The sequence below is a fragment of the Mesoplodon mirus genome, assembly GCF_964341445.2.
Source record: "Mesoplodon mirus genome assembly, chromosome: 12".
Lineage (NCBI taxonomy): Eukaryota > Metazoa > Chordata > Mammalia > Artiodactyla > Ziphiidae > Mesoplodon > Mesoplodon mirus.
Genome location: NC_138988.1, coordinates 43,284,409 through 43,301,752, shown reverse-complemented (window position 1 = coordinate 43,301,752; position 17,344 = coordinate 43,284,409). Strand labels below are relative to the sequence as shown.

General features: G+C 40.2%; 1 protein-coding gene across 1 annotated transcript in view; it reads left to right on the top strand.

The window, feature by feature from the left end:
- SCN11A (sodium voltage-gated channel alpha subunit 11) overlaps nucleotides 1-17,344 on the top strand; it is a 71,363-nt gene that overhangs the window by 43,820 nt on the left and 10,199 nt on the right. Inside the window, exons 19-23 of the mRNA XM_082637464.1 lie at nucleotides 3,174-3,347; nucleotides 7,854-7,955; nucleotides 8,453-8,722; nucleotides 9,418-9,471; nucleotides 12,040-12,181. Of these exons, the coding sequence (XP_082493590.1) occupies nucleotides 3,174-3,347; nucleotides 7,854-7,955; nucleotides 8,453-8,722; nucleotides 9,418-9,471; nucleotides 12,040-12,181 (742 nt within the window). The remainder of the gene's footprint in view (nucleotides 1-3,173; nucleotides 3,348-7,853; nucleotides 7,956-8,452; nucleotides 8,723-9,417; nucleotides 9,472-12,039; nucleotides 12,182-17,344) is intronic.

Genomic DNA, 17,344 nt, shown 5'->3' with positions numbered 1-17,344 from the left:
GACAGGGTTTTGCACAACAAGTTCTGGAGGAATGCTACAACCGGGAAATCCCCAAGCCGAAGATGCTTTACCTGTGGGAAGGATGATCCAAATTGGCACTTTTTCTTCCTTCCTTCCTTTCTTCCTTCCTTTCTTTCTTTCTTTCTTTCTTTCTTCCTTTCTTTCTTCCTTTCTTTCTTTCTTTCTTTCTTTCTTTCTTTCTTTCTTTCTTTCTTTCTTTCTTCCTTCCTTCCTTCCTTCCTTTCTTCCTTTCTTTATATATTGGCTGCACCACACAGCATGCGGGAACTTAGTTCCCCTACCAGGGATTGAACCCATGCCCCCTGCAATGGAAGTGTGTAGTCTTAACCACTGGACCGTCAGGGAAGTCCCCAAATAGGCACTTTAAAGTGGCTATTAGAGTCTTGCCCTTGACTCCAAGTCTGTCCATCATTCCTGGAGGATTTCTAGACATTTTCACTGTATCCTACATGTTTCCTCCTCTAGACAGCAATGTTCCTATTCTTTTTTTTTCTGAAGACCATAGTGCTGCTTTCTAAAAGGTAAAACATTAGGAGGAGAAGTCAACAGGGACCAGATTAGGATATAAGTTGCCTTGGTACTTTTCACCACTCATGATCCCTTGAGAGGAGAGACAAAGAGATACCACTTTATGTGTATGACAGATCCTTCTAAATTGAGGTATGGTGTGATTTCCAGTGAGGTTTGGAAATAACTAAATCCATCAGCCTCCCTAGCCGTATAGTCATAAACTCCTTTCTGCTCTCTCTTCTCACCTTGTAGTCCATCTTTCCTCCTCTGTGCATATATCCTCACCTTGGGCAACAGTATGTTCTCTCTTATCACCTACATGTTTCTCTCTCTCCCTCCCATTATGTTCTGTGTCTCCTCTTAAAATGGCCATAATATAAAACTAAATTCTCTTATTATTTGTCATGTCAAGTGAATGGAGTACTGAGCTATCCCTTATGGATTTAGAGTCACAGAACATTTCACAAGTTGCTAGGAGGGACAAGGACATGTCTTGTTCCTATACCCCTGCCTTCCTGGTTAGTGCTTTACACCTATGTAATCTCTAGGTGAAAGGAGAAGAGCACACATGGGGGCCCACCAGAGCCTGTGATCAACAGGCATCCCCATTTACCTGCTTACTGCAATATAAATTATCCCTGAAACAAACAAGAAAATTTCCCTAAGACCATCCCAGAGAACTCCCTTGATTAATTTTTATCGCTCACCCTGTAGGGTTCCCTGTAATCTTCTGGTGATCACATCTCACCAGCTGTCTACACTTCCAAAAGACAGGGTTCTTGCATTTATTCCACAAATGGTCACTGTTGTCTGCCACGCCCTGTGTTAGTCAGTAGAAAAGCAGTGGTGTTGTCACAAGGTCACAGACACACACCCCATGCACCATGTGAGAAAACTTATAATCAGAAAAGTAGCAGAGGGCACACAATCCTCCTAGTTCTCATCTGCCTTCAGATGAGGCAAGTGTAGGCCGGGCAGAGTGATACTGAGCACACAATGCAGAGGGTTCCAGGAGAGGGACCCAGGCCCTGTTTCACTACACATATTTATAGAGAAATGGAGACAAGAAACATCTAGTCCCTCACCACTGTATGTGGTATATGAACCAGCAGCCTCATATCACCTGGCAGCTTATTAAAAATGCAGAGCCTTGGGCCCACCCCAGACCTGCTGAACCAGAACCTAGGTGATTTGGGGCTCATTAGAGTTTGAGAAGCTCTAATTTGGGCAACTACTTAATAATGGGAGCTTCCTGGATTAGGAAATGGCCTAGTTATATTATGGGAGCTTCCAAAGCTCAGTTGCTGATATCAGCCTGCTCTTCCATTGGGCAAACTCAGACCTACTGAGCCAGCTTGTTGCTAAGTTTTCAAAATGAGAGAGGAAATGAGCTTCCAACACCATTCAGATTTGTCTCTCCTCAAGAGGCAAACAGACAATCCCTGACCTTCAGGAGCTTGGAGGCTAGTAGGGAAGACAGATGGAGTCCAGAAGATTATAGACCAGGGCCATAGTGATACACTCAGAGAAGCAGTGGGTGACATGGGGCCATGTAGGATGGCACCTAACCTATTCGTGTGGAAGAAGGACAGTTTCCTATAGAAGATAGAAGCTAAGCTGAGATCTTAAATGCTGACCAGGAGCCAGTGGGGCAGAGGAGGAGATGAAGGGCCTTCTTCAGTCAAAAGCCCACTTGGGGGTTGGAAGTGAGACTGTTTTATTCTTTATTCTTTTTCCCTAGGGTTGTGGGACTGTGGGATTACCTTAGTCCCTGACAGCAGGGCTGATGTCTTTCTTGCCTTCATTTGGCATTGCCTGCCAAATGACTTGGCAGGTTTAGTGCCTCTTCTCTCTTTTCTTTCATCCTCAGTAACACTGTAAAGACCAAAAGGACAGCTTATACCCTAGTAATATAGACCCTGAAGAGTCACACGCACACATACTTCAGGTGAAGAAAGTTTGGATGTAGCATGGAAAAGGGTCTCTCCAAAAGCTTGGGTATCTAATTTTCATAAATCACACTTAATGAAGTTTAATATTCAAAGTAATTTACATTGGGAGCTCTAGCCCAGTGCTTCCCAAACTTTTGCAAATCATGGTTCACATACAAAATGATCACATCTGTAGGGGACACTGGGGTAAACAGATAATGCTGTTTGTGGTGGAAGATGACGAGCCTCAGGGTTGGCAGGATCCAGAGTGTGGGCTAAGGTGTTTGGACTTGATGTTATAAGCAACAAAGAGCCACTGAATAGAGCCACCAGGTAACTAGGGGGATGAGAGAGATGGTGTATGCCACTGGGAGGGTCTGGAAAAGTTGGCAAGATATTGTTGGCAAGAGTTGAAAGGATTAGGAAGACCAGGAAATAGTGTGGTGAAGATTTATTTTTTAAATATTCCAGGAGCCAGTGATGAGAGCCTGGGGAACTATAGTGGCAACAGAAATCTAGAAATAGGATTTTCCTTCTTCTGGTTTTACTTACTCAAGGAATTGTTTCTATTGGAAAAGTTCAGCCTTAATACCTTTTGAGCAAAACCTTGTCACCAAGAGAGGTATTAGTTTATTCAAATAAGGAAGAAAAATAAAAGGTATAGTCAGCAGAGAGTTCAACTTGGTCTATGGATGTGCTTTATCATTTCAGGTATTTGAAGATATTTACCTTGTTACCCAACCCAAAATCCAAGCAATACTTAATTGTACTGACAGTATTTTCACATACATTTTTATCTTGGAGATGGGTCTGAAATGGGTGGCCTTTGGATTTAGGAAGTATTTCACCAGTGCCTGGTGCTGGCTCGATTTCATCATTGTGATTGTAAGTTTAACATCTCTGTGTCCCATGCAGGTGGGGGTTGAGGGGGGGTGGGTAGGGGTGGAGGAGGGGATCACATGGGAGCTTCTATTCCTGTGTGCCTTATATGAGTCCCTCTCCAAAATATTTTTCTTCACATTCATCCATCAACAGTCCAGCCTTTCCTCATTCCCATTCCTCATACGCTGCATCTCATATGCTCACCACCTCAACACTTTCCATGATAGTACTCATTCACTTCTCTCCATAAGCACTGCTTATGTCTGATGTAAATCTAGAATAACTTTCCGTATTCTCTACTTTTACTTCTCCTTCCAACTTTTCATTTCTTTTCAAGACTTCTCAAAGCAGGTCAGCAGCGAGCAGATTAGACTGGTCTCCGTCTTGATTGTCAAGCAACAAAGAGGATTATTCACATACATTTTTTCATTTAATCTGAACAACAATGTTCCAAGTTAAGCAGACCTATATATCACCTACCATATTACAGACAAGGAAACCTGAAGCTCAGAGGGTTAGCAATTTGTTTCAGGTGAAATTGTAATTCACACCTTGGTCTGTATGATGCTAAGGCCAGTAGTAGTAATAGTAGATCACATTTTCGACTGCTTTCTCTGTACCAGAGAAAACAGTACTTTGCCATATGTGTCATATGCATTCTATCTTTTAGTTATCACAGCCTTTCCATGTGGTAGTTATTGTTATTTTTCCCAGATACAAAGGAGTAAACTAAGTCATAGAGAGGCTAAGAAACATGTTCAAGCTTGCCCAGCTAGAAGTGATGGAGGTGAGACTCAAACCTAGTAAGCCTCACTCCAAAGCCCTTGATTTTAACATCTATCTATATCCTTGCTACCATGACCTAATTAGTTAGACTTTGTCCCTGCTATTTAAGGAAGTAGATACGACAAATACATAGCATAAGCCGTGTGGTCAGCACACCACACTGGAGAGCCATAATTTTGTTGGTTGGCAGAAATAAGCCGTGTGGTTCAGGAATTTCAGAAAAGCATCAGTGCCATTGGGGCTCCAACACAAGCAACCCCATGATCATCATGTCGATCCCTATCAGTTTCCAGAGTGCTAATCACTCTACACCCATTGTCTTATTAGATTATAGTGAAAAATGCATACGACAATGGAAAGATTATTGGTATTTCTGATCTAGATCCTGTGGTTTACTGGCCTAAACTTAGGAGACTAATTCTAAATCTTCTTTGTTTACTCTCTTTCTGTGTAACCTCAAGCAAAGTGCTTGAAGTTTTGACATAAATTTTCATATGGATAAAAATGAGAGTGTAGATGCTAAATTGCCCAAATTTGACCAGATACAAAATTGAAAACATAAATCTAACGATAGCCATTTAAATATCAAAACAGTAGTTGAATGCTACACTTTCAAAAAGGATATTAGGCCCAGGTGGTTTTGAAAACAAGTTTAGCAAACTTCCAAGGAGCAGTGGCTATAGACTGAATGTTTGTGTCCCACCCCTGCCCCAAATTTGTATGTTGAAACCGAATCTCCAGCGTTTTGGTGTTTTGGAGGTGACTAGGACATAAGGACATTTATCCTGAACCCTCATGAGTGGGATTAGTGATCCTATAAAAGAGACCCCACAGGGTTTTCTCACTCCTTCTGCCATGTGAAGACAGGGAGAATATGGCTGTCTATGAACCAGGAAATAGGCCCTCAACCAGACACTGACTGCCAACATTTTAACCTTGGACTTCCCAGCCTCCAGACTGTGAGAAATTTCTGTTGTTTATACATCCAGGCTATTGTATAGTATTCTGTTATAGCAGCCTGAACTGACTAAGGCGAGCAGTTAACTCCAACCTTGTTCAACTTTTTACAAAGAACAGAAAAAGAGGGGAGGCTCACAAACTTATTTAATGAGACAAACATAAAGTTGACAATGAAATGAATGGAACAGAAATGAGTAGAGCAAGAAAAGAAATAATCCTGTAAATATATATCTCTATAAATCCCAGAGAAAGCACTCAATAAGTGTGGTCCACTATTACTATTATCAGCTTTAGCATCATACAGACCCAATTCCACCTGAAACAAGTTGCTGATCCTCTGAGCTTCAGGCTTCCTTATCTGTAACGTGGTAGTGATGTACAACACTGCCTAATTCAGGGCATTGCCGTGCGGATTAAATGAGAGAGAGTGTATGTGAATAATCCTTTTATGTTGCTTGTTACTCAAGATTATAAAAAATGATCTCTATAATTTTGGAGTAGGAAAATGCAAACACAACCACAAATACATATATACATACATACAGACATAAGTTTAACTATTTCAAAATGTAAAACTTTCTTTTTGTTTTTGTTCAACAATACCAGAATTATAGTTAAAGACAGGCTAGACCCTGGAGACAGTATTTGCCATATACATAACAGATAGTTATTGTCTACAGTATGTAAATACTCCCTACAGATCAACAAGAAGAAGACAACCCAGTGTAAAAATGGGAGAAGGATGAAAATAGGCAATTCACAGAAGGAGCTCAAGTTGCTAATAAATGTATAAAGAAATACACACTAGTCATATCACCAGTTAGCACAGAAGTGCATATTAAAATGAGACACTTCTTTTTACTCATCAGATAGACAAAAGTTTTTAAGTTGGATAATAGCTAATATGAGAAAGATTTAGGAAAATGGAATTTTTAGTCACTGCTAACTATCGTACAGTCAGTTTGTGGAAAGTTTTGCACTACTAAGTAAAATTACAAATGAGCCCAATTTACAAACCCAGAAATACCACTTCTAGTTATACATTTAAGGAAGACTTTTGTGTATGTACCCAGGAAAAATGCACACGTCTGTCCAGTTTGCTATTGTTCATAGTAGCAAAGAAATGGAAATAATTTATATATTCACCAAGAGGGAATGAGTTAATAAAATATGAATATTTATATGCTGTAATATTTCATAACAGTTAAAAGGAGCAAACCATGAGAATATATATCAACATGATAGGAATCTCAAAAACATAGTGCAGAGTGATAAATGCAAATTAGGTAGAAATAAAATAAAACTAGTGAAGACTTCCCCCCTGGAAGAATGCCGTAGAGTGGGAAAGAATGTGGATGTTTTTATGTTTGTGTGTCTCATCAATGTCTCCCAATTGGTGGAACAGAGACTGGGGGTGAGGTTCCAGGCGAAAGGGTGTACAATGCCCCTCTAGGAACATCTTCCCCACCTATGGTAACAGTCATTTAGTAAAGCCAGAACTGCTAAGCTTTGCCATCCTTGTCCCTCTGGCTAGGAACAAAGTAGGTGTATTTGTGGAAAAGCTGATTAAATAGGTCTCCCAACAGGCAATGCTGTCACAAACAAAAGAACAAAAAAACCTACTTGAAAAAACCATTATAAACACATTTTGAATTGGTGGTGATTTTTTAAAGTTGATTACAAATTTTAAAATCTGGTTATTCTGTCATATTCACTCAATTTCTCTCAATTTGCAAATATTTTACTTTTACAATGAGATTGACAGGATAATTCACTTCCTGTCATGCTGAGCCACTCCCCTTCTAAGCTGAGCCTCTGAAGGGTCTGCATAATCAATAAGAATGGCTGAAGGTCTGCAAATAGTGCCCTTCAACTTAAGCTCAGCAGGTTTGTTGAATTTTAAGTTAGTGTATTTACAGAGTTTTCCAATCCTCAGTCCTGTCCCATTGGGAAGAAGTATGCTAGGAGAGAAAATTGGATTTAATTCTCCAAAAGAGAGCTATTTGAATGGAGGGAAATATTAGCAAACAAAGAATTATTTCTTCATAACTTGATTTTGATATCATTTCAAACATATGGAAAAATTGCAAGAAGTAGTATAAGGAATCCCTTATACTCTTCCCCCAGATTCACCAATTGTTAGCATTGCAGCGCATCTGCCTTATCATTTTTTTCTATTTTTTTTCCCTCTAAACTGCTTGAGATTAAGTTGCAGGCATCACACTCCATTAGCCCTCCACATTTCAGTGTGTATTTCCTAAGAACAAGGATATTATCTCACACAGCCACAATACAGTTATCAAGGTTAGGAATTTAACATGGTCCAATACTAAAACCCACATCCATTTTCAAATTTTCTCAATTGTCACAAGGTTCTTTATGGCTAATTCACCCTACCCACACACCATCACCTTTCCCCTCACGGCAATCCAGGATCAAACTCAAGACCTCACATGACTTATCATTGTCATGTCTCTTTGGTTTCCTTTAATTCACAACAGTGTCTCAGCTTTTCTTTGTCTTTCATCAAGCAAATCATGTAAATGCATTGTTCTCACCCATATGGGCTGTAGCTTTGCCAGGCAAGGAGGAAAATAGCCTCTCACCTGCCCTCCCCTTCCAGCAGGGTCTGGCTGGCTTCTGTGTCTGGATAATCCACTGTGGGCACAATGAGTTTGCCTCTCAGAAAGACAGCTCTTAATCCCCACTGGGTTCTCTGGGCACCAAGTCAGGTGCACTACCTGTGGCTTCTTTTCCCACCAGGTCTCTGTGACCAGTCTCATCGACTTAAAGGTCTTGAAGTCCTTCCGGATTCTGCGAGCACTGAGGCCTCTGCGAGCGCTGTCCCAGTTTGAAGGAATGAAGGTATGTTCTTCAGATGGATGGGAGGAAAGTCAGCTAGCAGGGAAAGGCAGAGAAGCCAACTGCTCTTCTTGGGCTGGGCTTCCCTTAAATTGCCAAGCTTTTCCTGGACTCCTTCCCATCCAGCCCACTGCTTAGAATTTCAGAGATGGAGAAAAGAAAAGTCTAAGATACAGTCTTCACCTAAAAGTGCTTCTGTGACAGCCGAGATGGGCTCTGGCTTCCCTTCAATCCTAGGGTAGGTGTCCCATAAGTCTCGTAACACCATCATTAGAGGACACTTCTCAGGTGATCCTGTGGCAACAGAAAGGACCCATTATGTATGGAGCTGAGAGCAGGGCTTGCCGTGGGTGTGGGTTGTAAATGTAAAGACGGGGCTGGAATGTAAAGACGGGGCTCCAAGAAATCCAGCCCCACACGTTAGACCCATCCTGGGAAGATCAAGAGCTTGTTGAGTCTCACAGGTCTATTATATTTTTCTTCTGTTTTGCTTCCTTAAGGTGGTAGTTAATGCTCTCATAGGTGCCATACCTGCCATTCTGAATGTTTTGCTTGTCTGCCTCATTTTCTGGCTCATATTTTGTATCCTGGGAGTAAGTTTGTTTTCTGGAAAATTTGGAAGATGCGTTAATGTAACAGATGGAAACTCAGTTATAAATTACAACATTGTTGCAAACCGGAGTCAATGTGAAAGTGGAAATTTCTCCTGGTTCACCCTGAAAGTCAACTTTGACAATGTGGGAATGGCTTACCTCGCACTGCTGCAAGTGGTAAGCGCTGTGGGTTTGTTTTTCACTCTGGGGAAAGAAACCTTAAAAGAATCATAAACCATTTCTCAGCTAATAAAAATACAGTGACTCTATTGAGATAAGAGAATCAAATCCCAGTTTCTCACATGGGAGCTAATGCCCTCTGGAATTGTTCTGCACCGAGCATCTCCAACCTTATTTTCTACTGAGCCTCAACCTCCAGGAGCTGTCCCATAAGGGTCTGGACCTCTCACTCTGTCCTAAATGGTGCCTTGCTCTCCTGAGCTCCAGCCAGAGAGACATAGAGCCTCAGATGCTAAGCCACTCCATTAGTAACAGTTCCCTGTGGGAAGTCAGTCCCAGGTCAAATCGTGGCTGCAAGGTTTTGGACAGATAGTGCAAACAGATGTGGAATCAGGAAAGAGCCTTAATCAGGCTCTTTGCAGCAGTTGGTTCATAGCTTCTTTAGCAGTTTTTAAGGCAGAAATTTTCTCTTGTTTTTAAACTTTTTGTCTTGTGAAAATGAAGAAAAAAAAAATCCAAGACATCTATCCTTAAATTTCCTTCTGCTGTTCTTTTATGTGGACATTCTGTCCTGGAAGGGTGGGACATTGTCTTATGTACATCTGCCCACTGGACTTGCTGGCTTTTGTATGGCACTTGTCTGTTGATGGCAAGTCTATAATTACGTTCATGTTTCTCTGCCTTCATTGCAGGCAACATTTAAGGGCTGGATGGATATTATGTATGCAGCTGTTGATTCCAGAGGGGTGAGCTTGTGTTCTACCGTGTTCTAGAGTGCTAGGATCAAATCAGGAATATCATGACTAAATGGACAGCCCAGAACTTCCTGCATTATAATTCCAGTGGCCAGGATTCTTTGCCTTGTTTTCATTAGGACAAACACTATGAAACAGGGATTAAAAGGATTCTTATTCATCCTCCTGTGAGTATTACATCCTAGCATGCTACAAAGTCAAGTCCTCTTTCTCCATACTGACCACTCATGTAGGAGGTGGAGCCAGAAGCAACAGAATCACAGGATGCCTTGATTTTCCTCTCTCACCTCTTCTTCAAGTGAGTGGAAAGGCAGAAGCCAAATTTCAAAGAGTACCTGCTCTTTACTGTGGGAGAGAGAACCTTAAGATTGGACTAGGTCTGAGCAAGAGACCCTTCAATGGCTCCAGGTTCCCCAGAGAATAAGGGGATTTCTAGTAATTGCCAACTGTCAAATTATAGTTAAATAAAAAGTGATCATGGATTCCCAAGGTTAGAAGAGTACTCAGCAAAATAGTCCATTTCTATTTCCCAGTTGGGAAAATTGAGGAATAGAAAGGAAGAGTGTTGCCCAAAGTCATAGCGAGAGCAAATGGTTGAATCAAGAATGGAATCAGCATTGTTTATTTTTTCCTACCATCACACACATATGTGTTATTGTTTGAGAGTATACAGAGTTGATGCCTGGCACATAGTAGATGTTCAGTACAGCTGGTAGTAGCAGTAGAGGTGATATGAATAGTGTTATAGTAGTAGTAGAGGCAATTTATAACAAAGGAAATATTTAAAAATATTAATGTGCTTATTTTTTTGTCTGTATGAATATATGAACTTCACCTCAGTTTACCTTAGACATCCATCTGCCTTGAGGTGGAGCTAGGGGATAGGGAGGAGATCTTATGTATGACCAAAGAAGTATATGTCTCATATATGTTCCTTGAGTGAATAATGGGTGGGTGGAGGTGTGTGGAGGTGTGCCTGTCCTGTTGTGGTCCTGGGATATCCTAACTGGTGTGTGCTAGTATAATGGCCTTTGTCTGTGTAGTCACAGAGCATCCTACTGTTCTCAAATATTGAAGCTGCAACTGGTGAAACCATGGGCCTTTCTCCTCCTTCAACTCCTCCTAGCCTCAAACACTGACTCTCTGCCATATCCTTCATATGGTCTCCTGGCTCAGCAGTCTACTCCCATCCCTTACTAAGAAGCCCACAATGGCAGGCATATGGCTGTCAACCCCACATCCAAGCCACAAGAACTAAAGAAGGTTCAAGAGACCACTGTCTGCCCAATTATGCTACTCCAGTCTCTTAAGTCATCCTGCCTGCGCAACGTATCCCAGGCCTTCCCAGCAGTAGTTTTCTCTTTGAAAAATACCAAAGTTGAGCCAGAACACACATTCTTTGCTCTCCATGTTCCCCTCGATTTGCTGGGCCCCAAGCCCCCTCTCCAAACCCAAAGAAGGGAAAATCAGGACACACATCTCACAGCTCTGATGTTCTCTCTCTCTCTGTTTCTCTTTCTGACAATTCCCTGGGTACAAGTGAGGTGATCCTTTCTGTGTTCCTCTTTCTGTCTGAACCTCCCTTTGCAAGATGATTAGCCTGCTGCATAATCTTGTTTTCAATGTCAGATACTGAATATTAATTCTTCTTTCCATTACATTGTTTCTAGACTAATGCCTATCCTTAATTCAAACAAGTAGATGCTTCCAGCCAACTGGGACTAAGGTCAGGTACTCTTCAAGGCAAAAGAGAAAAATAATTGTTTCAAATATTTACCTCTAATACACTAGTCTGTATGGTGGGTTTTGAAAAACAAGTATCATGAGTACATTCAACACATAACAGAGCTATCAACATTCATCTCTATCTTTGAATGTGATCAGGGGAAAGAAAACAGAGATGCTCCTGCCACCTATCCCCAAAATGAATAAAACCAATGACCATGTGAAGATCTTGGACACTTTTGGTCATGCCTTAAGCTAGGGCAGCTTGATTATAGTCCATTCTTGTCCATTCTAGAGCTTGATCATTCATCCACTCACTCAATATGTGTGGAGAACCTACATGTCACAAGCTGTGCCAGGCACTAGGAATTCAAGAGTGACAGGATGCAAGCACAGACTAAATACAGTAGTGAGCTCTGTTTGAAGGATATAACCTTTCAACAAGGGCCGGTAGTCAACCTCCTGAAGTGAACATGTCCCTTCTCTGGTGGATATCTCCAATCTGGCTCCCTCCAATTATGTGTCCATATGGACATCCTAGAGAGCCTTATCAGAGGACACATATGATCATGCCACTCTCCTCCCTCACAACCCTTCAATGATTCTCCATTGCTTAGAAGGAAAAGCCTAATCCTCCACCACACCCCCTCCCCACTGTATGGTACCACTCAAGCTGCGCTGGGGGAAGCTGAAAGAGGAGAGAGAGGCTCCCTGCAGGGCCACGGCTGACTGGAGGAGGCTGAGTGGTTAATGCTGCTGCTACCAGGCAGTTAAGATGGCTCATGTTTTTCTCCAGTAATTGTTTTCTTCTCTCATTTAAAAAATCCCTAACAGGAAGGACAGCAGCCAAGGTTTGAGGAGAACTCATTAATGTATGTTTACTTCGTAGTTTTTATCATCTTTGGCTCATTCTTCACTCTGAATCTCTTTATTGGTGTTATTATTGACAACTTCAACCAACAGCAGAAAAAGATAAGTATGGGGGTTGTCCTGATTTGGTATTTTTACCTGTCTTCTCCAAAGAGCTTGAATGGAGCATAAATCTGTTCTAAATTGTTGTGCAAAGTAGCCTTTATCATCTGCATGAGAACAAAGAGGGAGCCTCCTGGAGAAGAGGAGTCTTGAGGATATGGCTGAAAAGGAACTAAAACAGCTGGGTTTTATTAAATCATTGTTTTTATTCTCCACTCTACCCTCTTAAACAAAGGAACTCTAATAGAAAAATTATTACCAGGATTAGTATTTATGTCATATTTTAGTAACCTTTTAAGCATACCTTATTATCCAGGATAAAAGAGTACAAACGATTCCCGACTTAGGATGGTTCAATTTACATGACTTTAGCTTTATGATGATGCAAGAGTGATACTCACTGAGTAGAAACTTTACTTCAGATTTTGAATGGTGATCTTTTTCTGGGCTAGAGATATGCAGTACAATACTCTCTTGTGACACTGGGTAGCAGCAGCCACAGCTCCCAGTCAGCCACGCACTCATTGAGGGTGAACAATCGATATATACTTACAGCGTTCTGTACCCATACAACCATTCTGTTTTTCACTTTCAGTACAGTATTCAATAAATTACATGAGGTATTCAACACTTTATTAATAGGGCTTGTGTTACATGATTTTGCCCAACTATAAGCTAAAGTAAGTGTTCTGAACATGTTTAAATTAAGGTAGGCAAGGCTAAGCTATGATGTTCAGTAGGTTAAGTGTATTAAATGCATTTCAACTTACAATATTTTCAGCTTACAATGGGTTTATCAGGATGTAACACCATTGTAAGTATAGGAAAATCTGTAAACGCTCCTTTTTCAGTAAACTTGTGTCTTGCCTCTCAACACCCAAATCTCAGCAGATTTACTGAACTTACTTGGAAAGAAGATGGTTGGGGAAGAGGCAGGTTTTTTTAGGGAGTTTTTTCCCCATGCATTGTAACAACAGATATTTATTTTTCTGATTCTACAATCTATAGGAGCATTGTAGTAAATGTGGAAAAAAAGGAAGAGAAAAAGAATATTTAAATCACCCATAAGATGACCGCCAAATAATAACCATTTTAGATTACGCCTCATCATTTTGGTACCATCTTTTCCTGTTACTTTTTAACTAAATATTTCTTTTACACCGTTGAAATTATGTAATACTTTTAACTATCCTCTCCATTAGTTATGAGTTCATGTCATGAGATCATCTTTGTTCTAAGAATTTTCAGGGCTGAATTTCATCCCATATTATGGATCATAATTTGTTCTAATCATTCCCCCCACTCCCCCTTTTAAGGACATTTAGGGTCATTTCCAAATTTCTTGCTCTTCTAAAATAATCATGAACATTCTTAAAATTCTCTCTGTGTATCTCTGATTGTTTCCTCAGGATAAGTTCCTAGAATTTAAGGCATTAAAGATATATTGTCAAATTACCTTTCAGAAATGCTGTTCTGGGTCCCATCCTTTTGCAAGATATGAAGATGCCTGTTAACTCTGTTCTAATCATTCTGACTTTTGTAATTATTAATTATCTTTTCCAGCTCGATGGGTAAAAGTGTTATCTCATAGTTTTACATTCATTCATTTGACCATTTATGAAGTTATACACTTTTTCGCAGGTTGATGGCCATAAGTATTTCTTCCTTGAGTTATCTGTTTACTGTCTTTGTCTCATCTTAAAATTGACATTATCATCTTTTTCTTATGTTTTTATATAGTAACTCCAATTTGTGACTTGCTTCTTACATTTTTGTAATGACAGTTTTAACTTATAGACATTTAGCATATTTATGAAGTCAAACTCTGAAGCTTGTCCTTTTTGGCTTCTTTTCTTGCATTTATATACTGAAGGCATTTCTCAGTCCTAAAATCAGGTAACTAAATATTCACCTTTGGTTTTCCTAATTGTTTTGTGTCTCTCTTTTATTTTTCTGTTGAACTTTTTAAATTCATCCAAAATGTATCCTGATACTGTTGAGCTTTCTTAGTGTCTGCTGGGAGAATCATTCATGGTCCCAGGCAACTATATGGCTGCTGTTATTCAGGAGTGTACTATGTGGTGTCACCTCTGTAATATGCAGCTTGATTGCAATCAATACCTACAATTTGAATGTTAGGCCTTGTGATTTTAGATTTAAGCTTACATTTGAAATCACTGTTTTGATCAGTCCATAGCATTTTTGTTCTGTTTTGTTTTACTTTTTATTACAGAAAATTTCAAACATGCACAAGAGTATGGTAGAGTGAACCTAAAATATCTATCACCCGGCACAACATTTATTGATTTAAGAACGTCCTTATGCCATCTATGCCCTTACCCAATCCTTCCACCGGATTTTTTTTTTTTTTTTTTTTTTTTTTTTTTTTTTGCGGTAAGCGGGCCTCTCACTGTTGTGGCCCCTCCCGTTGCGGAGCACAGGCTCCGCACACACAGGCTCAGCGGCCATGGCTCACAGGCCCAGCCACTCCGCGGCATGTGGGATCTTCCCGGACTGGGGCACAAGCCTGTGTCCCCTGCATCGGCAGGCGGACTCTCAACCACTGCACCACCAGGGAAGCCCCTCACCGGACTTTTTATAGAGCAAATCACAGATAACATTATTTCATTCACCAATATTTCAGAACATATCTCTTTTTAAATATAACTACAATTCCATTATCAAATCTAAAAAGGTTAATATGAGCTCTTTAAACTCATCAGAAACTCAGTCAGTGTTCAAATTTCCTCCAGTCTTTTATTTTCTCAAAATATGTATCCATTCTTTCATTGATTGACTGACTGATATTAAAGTTTGTTTCTTTTCAAATTAGGATTCAAATAAGGTCCTCCCATTGGATGAGTTCCTTGCTCTCTGGAATGACAATATGTTCTAGGCCTTGCTTGTACCCTTCCTGCCCCAGATCTGGAATCAGCCATTTCTCTAAGGAGTGCTGGGAGGTGGTGTTCCAAGACAGTCTAAATGCTTATTGTGATTATTTTGAGACTTTTTCAGTGGACAGAGCTACTTCAAATTTAGGACCACAAGGAAATATATATGTGGAAATATGAATACTCATCATTCAAATTCAAGACTACAAGGTTTTCACTTAACCAGTACATCTATATCTCCTCTTTTCCACACTGAGAAAACTGGTTCTCATGGGTACAAAAGATGATACCTTAAAATTTTCCATAACTACTCATTTTATTTATCTCACGACACACACATAGGACAGTCTCATAATAATAGTATTAATACTATCATGATGCATAAGATTATTGAAGACACTTGTGTCTGCCAGGCATCCTGAAAAAACCTGGTTAACTTCTAGGGCTGTTTCTTTTTTGCAATTTTTTTTTTTTACTGTGCAAAACACTCATATGTAAAATTTATCGTCTTATCCATTTGTAGTGTACATTCAGTGGTATTAATTACATTCATAATGTTGTGCAACCATCATCACCATCCATCTCCATAACTCTTCATCTTGTAAAACTGAAACTCTACATGCATTAAACAATAACTCCCCATGCTCGCCCCCAGCCCCTGGTGGCTACCATTCTACTTTCTGTCTCCGTGATTTTGACTACTCTCAGTATTTCATGTAAGTGGAATCGTATAGTGTTTGTCTTTTTGTGACTGGCTTACTTCATTTAGCATAATGTCCTTAAGGTTCATGCATATTGTAGCATATTGCTGAATTTCCTTCCTATTTAAGGCTATGTATATACTATGTTTTGCTCTTTCATCCTTCTGTTGATGAACAATTGGGTTGCTTCCACATTTTAGCTATTGTGAATAAAGCTCTTATGAACATAGGTGTGCAAACATCTCTTTGAGACCCTGCTTTTGATTCTTTTAGGTCTATACCTAGAAGTGGAATTGCTGGATCATATGGTAATATGTACAGTATACAAAGGTTCTAATTTCTCTACATCCTCACCAGTACTTGTTTCTGTTTTTTCAATAGTAGCCATTCTAATGGATGTGAGGTGGTATCTCATTTTTTTGATTTGCGTTTCTCTAATGATTAGTGACACTGAACATTTTTTTCATGTGCTTACTGGCCATTCATATATCTTCTTTAGAGAAATGTCTGTTCAAGCCCTTTACTTGTTTTTTGTTTTTTGGTTTTTTTTGCGGTACGTGGGCCTCTCACCGCTGTGGCCTCTCCCGCCACGGAGCACAGGCTCTGGACGCGCAGGCCCAGCGGCCATGGCCCACGGGCCCAGCCTCTCCGCGGCACGTGGGATCCTCCCAGACCGGGGCACGAACTTGTGTCCCCTGCATCGGCAGGTGGACTCTCAACCACTGCGCCACCAGGGAAGCCCCCCTTTACTGGTTTTTGAATAAGGTTGTTTGTCTTTCTGTTGTTACATTTTTGGTGTCCTCTATATATTCTGGATATTAATTTCTTATCAGATACATGATTTGCAAATATTTTCCCCATTGTGTGGGTTGCCTTTTTACTTCATTGATAGTGTCTTGGATGCACAAAATTTTTAAGTTATTATTAAGTCCAATTTGTCTATTTTTCCTTTTGCCTTTTGTGTCATATCCAAGAGATCACTGCCAAATCCAGTGTTATGAAGCTTTTGTTCTATGTTTTCTTCTGAGAGTTTTATTGTTCTAGATCTTACATTTATGTCTTTGATCCATTTTGAGTTAATTTTTTATATGATGTTAGGTACTGATTCAGCTTCATTCTTTTGCATGTTGTTATCCAGTTTTCCTAGCACCATTTGTTGAAAAGACTGTCCTAGGGCTGTATATTTTTGGTCCATACTGGTGGTGTAAATTCAAACCCCACACCCTCATCAAGGCAGGTTTGGATTCACAAATTATCAGGGAAGACTGGGTTTTTACCCATAGTACAGACTGGGACAGTGTTCTGGTTGTCTTCCATTGCCAACAGACAGGTTTGGTTTTCTTCTTCACCCTTTAATGGCAGCACTTGGAGAGTTCCAGATTCACACAGGGTCCTTGGCCTAACCCCACTGCCTTCTCCTCATGACCCCCTTGTAGTTATTAAATCCCAAGATTCTTGTTTTTACAGAGATTAGCAAATGCCATTAGGCCAGCCATGGCTTCAGAACTAATTTACTACTCTTTCTTTTTGATCTCTCTTGATTTTCAGACGATGGAGATGTTCCTTACTTTTGTA